This window comes from Acomys minous, assembly GCF_964271855.1.
Source record: "Acomys minous genome assembly, chromosome: 4".
In the NCBI taxonomy this organism is placed as follows: domain Eukaryota; kingdom Metazoa; phylum Chordata; class Mammalia; order Rodentia; family Muridae; genus Acomys; species Acomys minous.
The window spans coordinates 13,141,307-13,156,121 of NC_140486.1; the positions used below are offsets into that span (position 1 = coordinate 13,141,307).

At 46.3% G+C, this 14,815-nt stretch overlaps 1 protein-coding gene across 4 annotated transcripts in view; it reads left to right on the forward strand.

Annotated features, from left to right (window-relative positions):
- Positions 1 to 14,815, forward strand: part of CTIF (cap binding complex dependent translation initiation factor) — a 258,794-nt gene that overhangs the window by 211,043 nt on the left and 32,936 nt on the right. For all 4 annotated transcript variants that reach the window (XM_084780989.1, XM_084780992.1, XM_084780990.1 and 1 more), the window contains exon 10: positions 7,967 to 8,122. In XM_084780989.1, coding sequence (XP_084637115.1) covers positions 7,967 to 8,122 — 156 coding nt within the window. The remainder of the gene's footprint in view (positions 1 to 7,966; positions 8,123 to 14,815) is intronic.

Below are 14,815 nucleotides of genomic sequence, written 5' to 3' on the forward strand. Positions count from 1 at the left end.
TTTGGGACACCTTCTCCCACAAACACAATAGGGAACACAGTTGGCGACTGCCAGAGCCCAAGCTGCATACCAAAACCTCCTGGCCAGATTTGGCATCCAGGTTCCCAAAGATTAAGCCAAGACTAGCATCCAGATACAGGAGGTGGCCAAGGTGGCCCCTCGTATAGCCTAGCAATTACATCCCTTGACTGGAACCTGCCAGAAGGAGGAAGTGTCACACTCTGAGCCAGGCTTTGGTGGACAGGATAGCTCAGGGTACTACTCCCCGGATGTCCCTGCCTCTTATTAAACACCTACTGTATACCAGATACATGGAACATGTGACTCTAGATACTGAAGAGGCCAGGTTGACTTGGTGAGGCCCTGGGGAGCCCTACTCCCTATGTCCCTGAGTTGGTGTGAGAAAGGGCAAAGATCTGCCTGAGACCCAAGCTAGCTTCCCCCTTCCCTGCCCCTCTTTCCCTCCTGACACCATACCCTAAAGGGAGGCAACCAGTGCCACCCCACTGGCCCCTCCAACTCTGCTCGGTCATACTGAGTGCTAGTGATTCTCTCCTGAGCTCAGCAGCCTAATATGTCAAAGGGGCCCATTGTTACATGAATCAGTTCTTTTTGGTCCCCAGCCGCAGAAACCGACGTGAAGTTATCTTAACCTCCCTGAGTCTTTGGGACTCTGAAGTGCTAAAGTCCCAAGAGAAATGGGAAATGGAACAGTCGGGGTCTTCTGGGGCCAGAAATGACCTGATTTGTGATAGAATCCCTGGCTTCCGAGGAGACCAAAGCTTGGGGATACCCCCTTACTGTTGTGGATGCCTTTGACATAAGATTTCCATGGGGGGCCTGTTTTCCTGGGCTTCCCCAGTGATCACAACATGGCTGGCACAGCACTTCCTCCTGGGTGCAGGCAGCAGGCCCTACGCTGAGTGACAGAGCCAGAACAAAGAGGTGACACTGTGGAGTTTGTGTGGGCAAGTGAGGAACACAGACTTGGCAAGCAGTCCGAAGAGGAAGGAGCTGGGCCAGAATCTCGGATGAACCCCCACCACACCACAGCTCAATGGGGTGACCTTACTCGCAGATACATGGAAAGAGGAGAGAAAGAAATCTGAGATTGGGCAAAGGAGTAACAAATGTCAAAAATATGGCTCACAAATGTGAAATGTATTGTTAGTCATCCCTGGTACACACTGGCATAGAGAGAGATGGTGACAGGAAACAAGAGGAGGGAAATAGCAGCCACAGAGAGAAAGAAAGATGCACCGGGCAAGCATCCTGCCTTTCTACTCTAGAATCTTGGGTGAAAAAGAAAAGCATCAGCCTGGGAGTCCCCACAGAAGAGACATCCTGTCACTTATCACAGAGCAGCAATCTGTCCAGTCCCCAGTCAATTACTGAACACCTCCCATGAGCAAGTACCATCCTAGAGGCACACATGGATCCCACAGCTGAGGGTCAGTAGACCAGCAACATGTTCAGCCCCTCCTCTTTTCTCCCCCCTCCTCCCGCATCAGATGACAAGAACCAGGAGGGAATTTAGGTCGGTAGGCAGGTAGCCAGAGGGGCCTCACTGAGGAGGAGTGTTTGGAATAGAACCCTGGCCGAAGAGAAAGTAGAAGTCAGATAAACAAAACAATAACAACAACAACAAAAAGAGGGAATTTTCTTTCCTCTTTCCAATATAAAAGAAAAATCCCATCAAATAACTCATTTTAGTCCCTCCAATTATGTAGGCAGAGCTACTGCTGGGCAGCTCCTAGTTGCCTGCACCCCACAACACACACACACACACACACACACACACACACACACACACACACACACACACACGCTCCGCTCCACTTTACCTACCTCTCCCAAATCCATCCTAACTTGGGGTGGGGGGAGGGTGTGGAGGAGACTTCCTGCCAGCAGTTACTAAAAGAGCACTTTCTCCTGCCACACCCTCCCCGGGCCCCCGCCCTGAGGTGGGGGGTGTGGGCATGATACTGCAGTACATCTCTGAACAGAAGCTTATTAACCACTGGACAAGTCCAGTTTGGGGACCAGGATGATGGTGAGTGTGCAGGGTGCAGGGCTGTCTGTCAGCCTCAGGAAGTGCAAAAATACACTGTGGTCCTTGTGCCAGGTCCCTCCCCGCCTGCAGCAGCATCTCCCTCCTGTGGCTGGCCTGCCCACAGGGGTCGAGGGGGTAGGGGAGCTGTGTTTTTCCCCCCTCGGCCTGTACACAGCTGTTTTTGGCTTGGCCACAGAATCCTACCACACCAGGGTTCATGTGGTTCTCCAGAGTGGGAAGAATTTCCCAGAATGCCTTGAGAAACCTGAGACACTGAATGGCTTTCAGGGCTTATTGATGTGGCTGGTGCAGGAAATAGCAGTACGTCAATAAATAGTTTTAGGCAGGAAACCGGGCTTAAATGGTAGCCTTGGAGTTTGGGGAAAGACACCAGGGGTTGCTGGGAGGGAGCCTGCCCGTCAGATGAGAACCTAGAGCCAAAGAGCAGACTTTGAAATAACTGCCCCTCAGCTGAGGCCCCCTTGCTGCTTTTGGATGCAAGAGGTTGGAGGCAGAGTCAAGATCCAAGGACAGGCTAGTTTCAGCTGGCAGAAAAGGGCTCTTTGTATAGCGGGGAGCTGTAACCTCTAACGGTGAGGAGTCAGGAAGAGACACACAGCCTCTAGGTGTCATGTCTGGAGGAGACACACAGGCTGGACACTGGCCTCCAGGTGAGGCAGAGTCACACCCCATCTGGTGGAACTCAGTGCCAGCTGCCAATCACCCTAAGACTTCCGCTGTCCTACTTTAAGAAGAAAAAACAGTGGGGGGTGGGGGGGTGGGGGGGAGGAGCAAGGAGAGGAACCATCACCGTACCTGGTTTTCTGGTTATAAAAAGAAATGATTATAGAAATCTAGAAAAAAAATCCATAAAATAAAAGAAATAGAGGCTATCTGCAATTCCACTATTTGAAAGCAACCATGTTCTTTTAAAAACTGTATCTGTGTGTGAGATTAAATACTACACGCAAACCGGACGTGGTGGTGTAGGCTTTTAATCCCAAAACTCGGGATTGGTTTGAGGCCAGCCTAGTCTACAAAGTGAGTCCAGGACAGCCAAGATAACATAGAGAAACCTTGTCTCAGAAAAAAAAAAAAAAAAAAGTATACTCAGTTGAGTTTCTCTGTTTTCATTTAGCATTATATAAACATTTTCTCATGCTTTTATAAATTTTTCCCAAGCAATTTTTGTTTGTTTGTTTGTTTTGTTTTGTTTTGTTTTGTTTTGTTTGAGACAGGGTCTTTGTAACAATGGATGTCCCAGAACTTATTGTGCAGACCAGGCTGTCCTCAAACTCAAAAAGATCAGATCCCAAGTGCTGGGATTAAAGGCGTGTGCCACCATGCCCAGCCCACAAGCAAGTTCCAGTGAATGCATGGCTAATCTCTGATTTAACTATTTACTCCTTAGATGCCTAGACTCTTGAATTTTTAGGTTAAGCTTGTTGCAAGATATCACTAACATGTATTATTTGTATTCTGTGTGCGTGCACACAGGTGTGCATGTCATAGCTTGTATGTGAAGGTCAGAGCACACCTTGTAGTGCACGGTGCTCTCCTCCCACTGTGTGGGTCCCAGGGATCGAACTCAGGTAGTCAGATTTAGAGGAAAGCTCCTTTACTCACTCAGCCATCTCGCCGGCCCATTAAGAGTATTTTTCCTGTTCTTATGATTTCTTTATAATACTCATCCAGGGGTGCAATTACCAGATGACTCACAAGGCTTAATTAAGGTTTCTCAGGAAAATGTATACTGATGGTGTATGAAAATGCCTATCTTTGGTGGCACTCAAAGAAAAAATAAGCAGGCCACAAAGATGAGACTTGATAGTCTGTGACCATATAGTGGGGGAGGGGAATAGGGTGAAAGCTGGAGGGAGGGAGGGAGGGAGGCAGAAAGGGAGGGAGGGAGAGAGGGAAGAACAGGAGGATACAAGGGATGGGATAACAATTGAGTTGTAATATGAATAAATTAATTGAATTTTAAATAAAGAAAAGAAAATGCCTGTCTCAGCTGAGCCTTTTGTCTCAGCTGAGCCTTTAGTCTCAGCACTCGGGAGGCAGAGGTAGGAGGATGGCCGTGAGTTCAAGACCAGCCTGGTCTACAAAGTGAGTCCAGGGCAGCCAGGGCTACACAGAAAGACTCTCTCTTGAAAAACAAAAAACAAACAACAAAAAAAAAAAAAAAAAAAAAAAGAATGCCTGTCTCTCCAACCTTCACCAGCATTGATGATTGTCATTTTAAAATGTTGCTAATATAGCAGATGGGCAAAAAATTATTCTTATTCATTTAACTAGTACTGGTACTAAGCCTGTGTTCTCTGAGGGTTTTCTTGAGGCAGGATCTCTCTGTGTAGCCCAGGCTGATCTAAAACTCACAGCAAATTCTCTTTGCCTTTGCCTCAGAATTAGAGGCCTGAGGCGCTACACACAGCCATTTCCCCATATTTTTGCCAATTTTTGTTTTGGCCAGCAATTTATTTCTTAATGTCCTCTGTATTTGTCTATGATGGGCTTGGTGCTGCTGTTACAAATTTGAGGATGCTATCCACCAGTGAAATCCGGCCCTCCTAATGCTACAAGCCTTTAATACAGTGCCTCATGTTGTGGTGACTGCTGACCATAACATTATTTTTGTTGCTACTTAGTAACTGTAATTTTGCCACTGTTATGAGTTGTAGTGTAAGTATCTGACAAGCAGGGTTTCTGATACTCAACTCCCTTGAAAGGGTCGTTTGACCGTGAGGTTGAAAGCTGCTGTTATGTATTAAAGCAATTACCGTCTGTCCTAGTTACTGAAGGCCTGTTGCTCCCCCATGTCAGAAGCCTTTTTAATTGTTTTGTGCAGCCTCTGTTACTTCACTCTAAAGCTACCTTTCTTCACCCAAAAGTGTGATTTCACTCCATTTCACCTTCTCCGGGTTTTTATTTTTCTTAATTGCCTCTTTCTTCCATCTGGAGCTCATCTTCGGGTCCGGGATGAATAGACGATAGATTCTTTTCCGTGTTGGTCATGCAAATACTACATCCTCTGCCTCTCATCTGTGACCCTCCAGGGATCATATGCTAAACCCTTGTGAACGCCAAATTTGTTTCTGGGCTATCTGATCTAGCTGTCTACGCTCTGTCCATCCCATGGCCTTTTAATTATTAAAGCTTTGGAACAAATTAAAAGTGATACAACCCCTTAGCCCTCTGAAGAAAAAAAAAAAGAAAAAAAAGTGATACAACCCTTTCCAATTTTGTTGCGTCTTGACTACTGATTTTTTTCCTATTACTTTTTCAAATTACTTTTAGGGTCATTTTATTTTTAAGTTTCTACATCCAATGCCCTTGCCACACACACACACAAAAGTTCATGTTAGACTTTTATAAATTAGCTTCTGATCATTGAAACATCTTACTGGTAAATTGTGTCATGAAAGCAAACTGTTGACTTTTATACATTAATTTAATATCTAAATACTCATATTAATTAGTTTCTAAACTCTGATTAATCTTTGTTAGAGGGTTCTCTTGGGTTTTTCATACACATAATCTAATAATTTTCTCTCTCCCTCCTCCCCATGGGCATTGCTGCTGTTTTTCAATCAGACCCTTTGATGTAATAGATTGCATTTATAGATTTCCTGGTGCTAAATCATCGCAGCCTTCCTAGGATGAAAGTATACTTGGTTAAATGGATCTATCTGCTCTGCTGCCGTTTCATTTAGGACTTCCCCAGCCATTCGCATTAGAGAGGTCAGCTGGTGCTCCCTTCTTTATAACTTACCGGGAGATTTCACTTGCTGACTCGCTGGCAAGCTTATTTTTCCTGTGTTTTGAATTTGTTTCCAAATGACAATAATTTCACATTTTTAATAAGTTTAGGTGAATTTACCTATTAAAGAGTCATGACTTTAGAGACCTCCCTACAAAACTGATGATTTTTTTTTTCGAGACAGAGCTTCTCTGTGTAGCCTTGGCTGTCCTGGACTCGCTTTGTAGACCAGGCTGGCCTTGAACTCACAGCGATCCGCCTACCTCTGCCTCCCGAGTGCTGGGTTTAAAGGCGTGCGCCACCACGCCCAGCTAATTCTTTTATAACTTCATTTTAGTTCATGTCTTTTCATCTTTCCTGGCTTTGATTTATTTCTTTTTGAAAAAAGCGTGATGATATCTATTTTCCCGAAACATTACTCACGTCATCATGTTTTTCAACTTAACATAGTTCTAATTTTTACTATCCCTTACTTCTCCCATATTTGTTTTCATATTGAAGTTTTAAAAATTCTTCCTTCTTAGCTGGGCTTGGTGGCACTCGCCTTTAATCCCAGAACTCCTGAGGCAGAGGCAGGCAGATCTCTGAGTTCAAGGCTCTATAGAGCAAGTTCTAGGACAGCCAGGGCAATACAGAGAAACCCATCTCAAAAAATCAGAAAGGGAAAAAAAAAGATTTAAGCCAAAATGAATTACTAAAATAAATTTCTAAAATAAATCCTTGTGCCTGGTCTACAAAGCGAGTCCAGGACAGCCAAGATAACACAGAAAAACCCTGTCTTGAAAAACTAAAAAATAAATACATAAATAAATAAATAAATAAATATCTTCCCTTCCATAAATTGTTCCTGGCTTTTTAGTGCCTTATTTTAACTTAACTTCACTAAATTTTCCTCATTTTAGTTTCAGTTTCCCCTTCCTGTTCTTCTATACCATGGTTCCCTCAGAACTGAAGAATATATGTTGATTTTTTACTTTTTATAAAATTTACCATTTCAACCATCCTAAGTGCACCAGCTCGCCAATGTAAAACATCACCTATACCATCAAAGGCTCTTTATCTTACAAAGCTGAGACTCCTCACTGAGCCCTGTGGCTCCCTTCCCAGCACCTGGCAATTTCTGCTTTCCCTCCCTGTCCTGTCACCTGGCTGCCCTAGGCCCTGGTCTGTATCTCAGAATCCTAACCTTCCTCCAGGCTCTGATTTCCAGTTGAGAATACTCCGACTTCTGCGCTCCCAAAATCACTTTAGCAGAATCCTTCGATGGCAGTTAGCCTATCTCTCTTGTGTCAGGAGTTCAGGGTAAGCATGCTCTACCATGGCGCCTTGTGTACTGCCTGGCACATAGCACAACGATGTTCTTAAGAGAAGAATTAATGAACCCATGTATGAGTGAGTGAGTGAATGGAGACTTTAGACTTCCTGCTGGGTGGAGAAGATGGCTCAGCACTTGCCATGAAAGCCTGGTGACCTGAATGGGATCCCTCCAAACCTTATACAGGTAGAAGGAGAAGTCTAGCTCCAGAGTTGTTTTCTGACATCCACACCACGCAACCATGCACACGTCATGCACATACACAAGATAACAATAGATTAACATTTTTCTTCCTATTATCTGCTAGGCCAGTAGTGGGCAGGGGTTGTACTTGTGCTTTGAACCTAGCACAGGGGCTAAAAATGGCCCTTAGTGATGGATTGCAGATCTGTCCGGGCAAGCGGCATTCTCCATAACGCCCTGATAGTAAGACAACTTGAGAGTCAGACAAAGGAGATAAAATGAGTTGAACCAGGAGACAATGAATCTGAGGAAGGTGTCATTTCCCACCCCTTCCCCTCCCTTCTCTCCCCCTCCCCCCACATACACGCACACACCTCCGCTACCACCATACACGTCCCCAGTCCATAGTCTTGGGAGCTTCCATCCCAGGCAGATGGACATCTGTGGAGGAGGAAGGTGACCAAGTCTGAGCAACTCTCAGAGGAGGAAAAGGCTGGACCCCCGACACAGGGTAACTAGAAGTCATGCCGTGGACAAAGGCAGCGTGGCTCCCCATCCTTGTTTAAACAGCGTCGGCCCTTGCACAGTACAGCTGATGTTGCCTGGGCCCCTCCCTGCCCCAGGGAGGCTGACGCGCTCTCTTGTGCCTCTGCAGAAGGACTTCACTGTGCGCGAGGAGCTGCAGCATCAGGATGTGGAGCGCTGGCTGGGCTTCATCACCTTCCTGTGTGAGGTGTTCGGCACCATGCGGAGCAGCACCGGAGAGCCCTTCCGAGTGCTGGTGTGCCCCATCTACACGTGCCTCAGGGAGGTAAGAGCAGAGGCCTCGGCCTCGTGACTGCCCTGCCCACGCGCCGCTACCAGATACACTTGAGAAAAGCACAAGAAAGCAATGAAGCTGAATTACGTGTAAAAGACTGGGTCCTTTGTAACAGAGAGAGACAATCCCCCCACACACCCCACCCCGCGCTTCTACTCCATGCATAAAGGCATAAGCTTTAACTCAGACTTCAGCAATTCCTAATCCAGAACTTAGTAGACGGTTAGGGTGGCACATTTTGGGTTGAGTTGGTTTACTACTGATCTTTTTTTTTTCTTTCTTTTTTTTAATGTTTTGTTTCTAAAGTTTATCTTAAAGCATAATGAATGGGGGCTGGTGAGATGGCTGAGCAGGTAAGAGCACTTACTGCTAATTTAGCAGGTGCAGGTGCAGTTCTAAGCCCCCACATGGGCCAGTTCATGACTAAGTTGTACCTCCAGTTCCAGGGAACTGATCCCCTCTTCTGGCCTCTCTGGGCACTGCCCACACGTGCTGCACATACACTCACACACACATACAGACATACATACAACACACACATACAAAAACAAAACCTTTTAAAATAATAAATAAGAGAAGCCTAGAGGCTTTAGAAAGAACGAAGTTTGGGGTGCTTGTTCTTCTTAGATAGAAAAGCTCACTCTATGAAGTCAATGTGGCTGTTTGGAGGGGATAACAGAAGAGGCTAGAAATGGACACTGGGAGGCCGGCTGGAAGGCAGGTGGCTGGAAACAACCCACCTCCCACTAGGAGGGAGCAAGCTGAGCTGGGACTGTAGTAGCATCCTTAAGATTGCTGATATGAGATGCAAGGAAGGAAGGAAGGAGGGAGGGAGGGAGGGAGAGAAGGAAAGAAAGAAGGAAGGAAGGAAGGAAGGAAGGAAGGAGTGTCCGGAACTCCCCTTTACCAGCCACATGGCCATAGTCACTGCTGTGTGAGTTTCAGGAAGAGAATTGTCATGGGACTGAGACCCAGGAAACTAGGTCTCAGGGCATATATTTGGGTCACTTGTTGGCTCCCCTCAAAGGCTGCCCTGAGGATGGTGAACAGAAGGACCTGAAGCTCCACAAGAGGTCACATAGGAAGTAAGAAAACTCTTTCTGTCAGGCATCTATGTGGCACCTGGTGCTCAAGGCTGGCGACAGGTAGGATCACCCAGCAAGAGGGTGCAAATGGGGGGGATGGTGAGGCCACGTAGGAGTTAGAGGAAGAGTAGCCATCCGGAGGAGGCAACTCAGGAGGCAATGCTCCAGGAAGCTCCAGAAGAGCAAGTGAAAAGCATCCCAGAAACCTTCAGTAGGAGCTGGTACCAGTCCTGACTCCACCCACCCCGTCCTCTCCTGCCTGGCAGCCCTTTGTTGCCACCAGGATGCAGGGGAAAACGGTCTCTAGAGAACTAAAGGGCCTGGACAGAAAAGTGCCAAGAAGGGGGTTCCTGGGCCCTTGGCGGAAAGACCTGCAGTGAGGGCAGGTTCTTCGAAGCATCTTCTGGGAAAAGCTACAGAGAAAATGGACTGAAAGGAAAAGAAGGCATGCTTATGTTTCTTAATAGACTGTAATAAGCAATTTGAGCAAAAGAAGGGTATGCTTGTGTCTGAGGCGCATCCCATTATAGGACAAATGACGTGCTCAGCCCAGCCTTAAGCAGAGCACACATCACCGAAGGGTCACATGAACCCACAGTGCCGAGCCATCCTATTCCGGCAGTCTCCGTTGCTTTCTGAATATGCTTGACTTTAGAGCTGCCTCACTCAGCGCATTCATGGCTTCCCCTGACGTCATCTTACTCTTCAGGGCCCCAGTGTGATGTGCAGCACCGAGAGGACCAGCAGCTTGGCCCTTCTGTGTCCCTGTGGAGTGAGTGGAAGGCAGCCCTCTCAGGGGCAGGGGGCTGGGAGCGGCCATCCTTGTCCACATGGCCATGCGCCCCTAAGAGCCAGCCACCTCATCATGATGGATGAGGAACAGTTCTGTTCTAGGCCAGTGACCTGAATTGCCCAATCCCTTCTGCATGATCTGCCCTCCCCCCGCCGCCCGCCTCCTCCTGGGGGTGGTGTCACCTGCTCCCCCAGCAGGAAGCAGGGCTGTCGGGAGTTGCTGGCCCTGGCTGCTGGGTGATTTTTCACACCACCTAAGGTAGTGCAAACTTCCATGGTGTGAGATCCGGAAGGTGCCAAAAGGTCTGCACAGGCAAGGGAGCAGGGAGACCTTCCTAATGCACACTTGTTTGATTAGTTAAGCTTTTTGGGCAGGGGGACATTTTGACAAACACAGAATCACTTGGTGTTCATGGTAATCTTGAACAGTAAGGCTGTCTACGCCTTTCAGCATTTTGTGAAAGAAGAAACCGGAGTTAAACACCACTGGAGTTAAGTGGCCCATTCGGTTTTTAGCTGTGGGTAAGAGAGAGCTCTCGGCTTTCCTCACCTACACAGCACTTTGAGATAGTCACTCTCGTGTGGCTGTGATAGACAGAATGCCCGACAGGGAAAATAATAATAATAATAATGGGAGCAGAGCTTCATTTCTGCTCATGGTTTCAAAGGGCCTTGTCCACCATTACGTAGGCTCATATACCCGAGCAGAGCGTGATGGCGCCTGGAGAGTGTGGTGGCGAACAGGAAGCAAAGGGTGAGGCCAGAAGTAGCCAAGGACAGTGCACTACCAAAGAACACAGTTCCCCTCACCCCTACCCCCACTATCAGACCTCTTCCAGGCCTATCCCTCAGTTGTTAGGACCCCACCCCACCCCCCCAAAAAATAGCACCACCAGCCCAAGGCTAAGCTTTCAAAACATGAGCCTATGAGGGACATTTGAAATTCAAACTAGAGTGCATCGTGTTTTGTTTTGTTTTGTTTTTTTCTAACCAGGGTGAGAGAGACTAGCCCAGCATGGAGAGGGAGCTGAGTGCACTGGAGCAGCAAGGGCAGAGCGTAAATGTGCCTAGAGGACCCACTGGGCACCGCAGCTCGAGCTGTGTCTTCTAGGCTTGGGAACCAAGCATATGCCAGATCTTAAAGGGAATATGAGCAGGGCCCCTGTCCAGAGACAAACAGCCAGGCTATACCAAGGACTGGCCTGGAGATCCTGGACCCTGCGTCCAAGGGCCTTTCCAAGAAACTACTCTGATGTGGCCTTAAAAGATGAAGCTATGGGGGCTGGAGAGATGGCTCAGAGGTTAAGGGTACTGTCTGCTCTTCCAAAGATCCTGAGTTCAATTCCCAGCAACCACATGGTGGCTCACAACCATCTATAATGAGATCTGGTGCCCTCTTCTGGCCTGCACATGTACATGCACATGTACAGGTAACACACTGTATACATAATGATAAATAAATATATCTTTTAAAAAAAAAGATGAAGCTACCCAGGTGTGGTGGTGCACACCTTTAATCCCAGCATTCAGGAGGCGGAGGCAGGTGGACCTCTGAGTTCAAGACCAGCCCGATCTACAAAGCAAGTTTCAAGACAGCCAAAGCAGTACATAGAGAAACCCTGTCTCAAAAAACAAAACAAAAACAACAAAAGAGGAGGAAGAGGAGAAGGAGGAGGGAAGATGGAGCCATGAAGAGGTGAATTCTTAACCTATCACATGTAATGATACCCAACCATGAGCAGCCATCCAGAGCAGGTGGAGCCAGATCAAGAAAGTTTCAAGAGCCAAAATTCCTGTTGCTACTTAACCCATGCTGAGAAGGTATAGGCTTTCCCTCCGGGCCCTGCAGATGGCTGACCCATGCTCTGTAACACCTGCCCTTTCTACCCAGATGTTTAAGTTGCTGAGAAATGGTTGAGCGAAACCATTTAAAGGAGGAAAGTTTGATTTTGGACCATGGTTTTAGAAGGGTCGGTCCATGGTCACCTGGCTCCATTGTTTAAGGCCCATGGTGAACCAGAAGCATCATGGAGGAAGGGCATGGGCTAAGAAAGCTGTTCACCCTGTGGCAGGCAGGAAGCAAAGAGAGTAAGTACTAGGAAGGGACTAAGACCGAGGCACACTTGTTTGTGTACGCATGTGTGTGTCTTCTTGCCTTCCTGTTCCCGCTTTGTGTTTGCTTAACGTGTCCTTTTTAACTTATTTTTCTTGGGCTAAAGAGTTGGCTCTGTGAGGGAAGCACTTGTCATGCAACTGTAAGGTCTGCAGTTGAGATTCCTCACACCTATTTAAAAGCAGATGTGGCACAACTGTAACCCCAGTGCTGGGGAGGCAGAGATGGGATCCCTGGGGGCCAGCTGGCTAGTTAGACTAGCCAAGTCCACAAGCCCTAGGCTTAGCAGGAGACCCTGCCTCCTTTAATAAAATGGGAAGTAACCAAGAAAGACTCTTTACAGCAACTTCTGTCTTGCACATACATACTCACATGCATAAAACATACATATACATACATATACAACACACACACACACAAAGAAAAATCATTAATGTTGTAGTGCTAACATTTATAGGAGATCTACCCTCCTAACAGATTTTTTTTTTTAAGATTGATTTATTTATTGCATATGCAGTGTTCTGCCTGCATGTACACCAGAAGAGGGAACCAGATCTCATGATAGGTGGCTATGAGCCACCATGTAGTTGCTGGGAATTGAACTCAGGACCTCTGGAAGAGCAGACGGTGCTCTTAACCGCTGAGCCATCACTCCAGCCCCCTCCTAACAGATTCTTAAGTGTAAATATTGATGGTATTAGACGTACATACAATGTTGTAGACCAGATCATTTATCTACTTAACTGGAATAGCTCCCCATTTTACAATCTATCAGCCTTTGGAAACCATTACTCTGTTCTCTGATTAAATGAACTTGCCAATCTTAGGTACCTGATGAATTATCAGGGTTTCGGTTACTATCATACCAGATGCTGAATGTTTTATTTTTAAAAAGATTTGTTTAGCTTACAGTTTTGGAGGCTACAAGTCCAAACAGCATGGTACTAGCTTACCCAGCCTGGGTCACATCCTGGTAGACAGCATCATGGCAAAAGTGCATGAGAAAGATCACAGAATGAACACAGGAAGCCAGAGAGTGGTGCAGGGCAGCCCTGCTCTTTTTATAACCACTGGAGAGCTCACTCCACAGCGTTCACCTCTTTGGGGGATAGTGACCCCGACTCACCACCCCTCAGTGATCTGATTTCTTCTCTTTGTGCTTCCCCTTCTGAAAGGTTCTATGCCAGCTCCTGACACTGCCACACTAAGGATGAAGCTTCCAACACATAAGCTCTTAGAGAGTAAACCGCCTCCAAACATAGCACCTAATACAAGTGGAGCCATGCAGTAATTAGCCTTTGTGGCTGGCTTGTTTCACTTAGCGTGATGTCCTTCGAGTTTATCCACACTGCTGGTATTGTGGGATTTTCCCCATTTAAATGCTGGATAAATGCTCTGTTCTGCATGGATGCCATGCTTTGTTTTTTTCTACACTCACACACTGATGGCGTGTGTTCAGTTGTTTTTCATAGTGTGGTTCTTGTGACCACCACAGCAGTGAACATTGGAGTGCATGCAGATATGCTGAGAGATCGTGATTTCAGCTCATCTAAATAAATCCCACAAAGTTGTTCTGCTTTAGAATTTGTTGAGGAACCTGAGTAAAGTTCTCTACAGATTTATTTTACATTCTCACAATTGTACAGGGGGTGGGGTTTCTCAGTTTGCTGTCTCATTTTGTAATAATAGGTATCAGTTGATAGCGCACAGTGTTTTAATTGGCTATTTCCCTAGTAACAAATGATGCCAAACATCTCCTCATATACCTGCCAGCCATCTGCATGATTTCTTGGGTGAAATGTCTATTCAAACCCTTAGCCTACTTCCTGGCTGCGTTCCTAGGGTTTCTGCCATTGAGTCCTAGGAATGTCTTAGACCAGCGTTTCTCAACCTGTGGCTCGCAACCCCTTCAAGGTCAAGCAATCCTTTCATGGGGTCAGCTAAGACCATTGGGAAAACACAGATATATTTACATTACAATTCATAAAAGTAGCAAAATTACAGTTACAAAGTAGTAACAAAAGTAATTTTATAGACAGAGGTGACTACAACATGAGGAACTGTATTATAGGGTCACAGCCTAAGGAAGGTTGAGAACTGCTGCCTTAGATGTTTGGGTCATTGCCGCCTTATTTAATGTATGGTTTATAATATCACCTCCATTATATGGGCTGTCCCTTACTCTGTGGATCATTTCCTTTTCTGTGTAGAAGCTCTTTGGTTTGACGTAAGTCTACTTGGCAGTTTCCTTCCCATTGCCTGTTCTTGTGCCGTCATATCCCAAACTCACTGCCCAATCAATGTCAAGCATCTCTTCACTATGTTTTCTAACAGTTTTATAGTTTCAGAGTTGTGCATGAAAGTGTTTAATCTGCATTGTTATTCACATATAGTATGAGGTAGGGTCCAGTTTCATTCTTCTGCATGTGGGTTTTCCCAACAGCACTTACTGAAGAGACTGCCTTTGGCCTTTGTTGAGGATCAATTGGTGTGTAGCTTTATTCCCAGGCTCTCTATTTTGTTCCATAAAATCTAGAAATCCATTTTTATGCCAGTGCCATGACGTTTTGGGTACTGTGGCTTTGTAATAGTCTTAAGTCAGAGACTGTGATGCCTTTAATTTTGATCTCTGGTCAAGATTTCTTTGGTTATTTGGGGCTTTTTGTGGTTCCGTATGAATTTTAGAATTGTTTC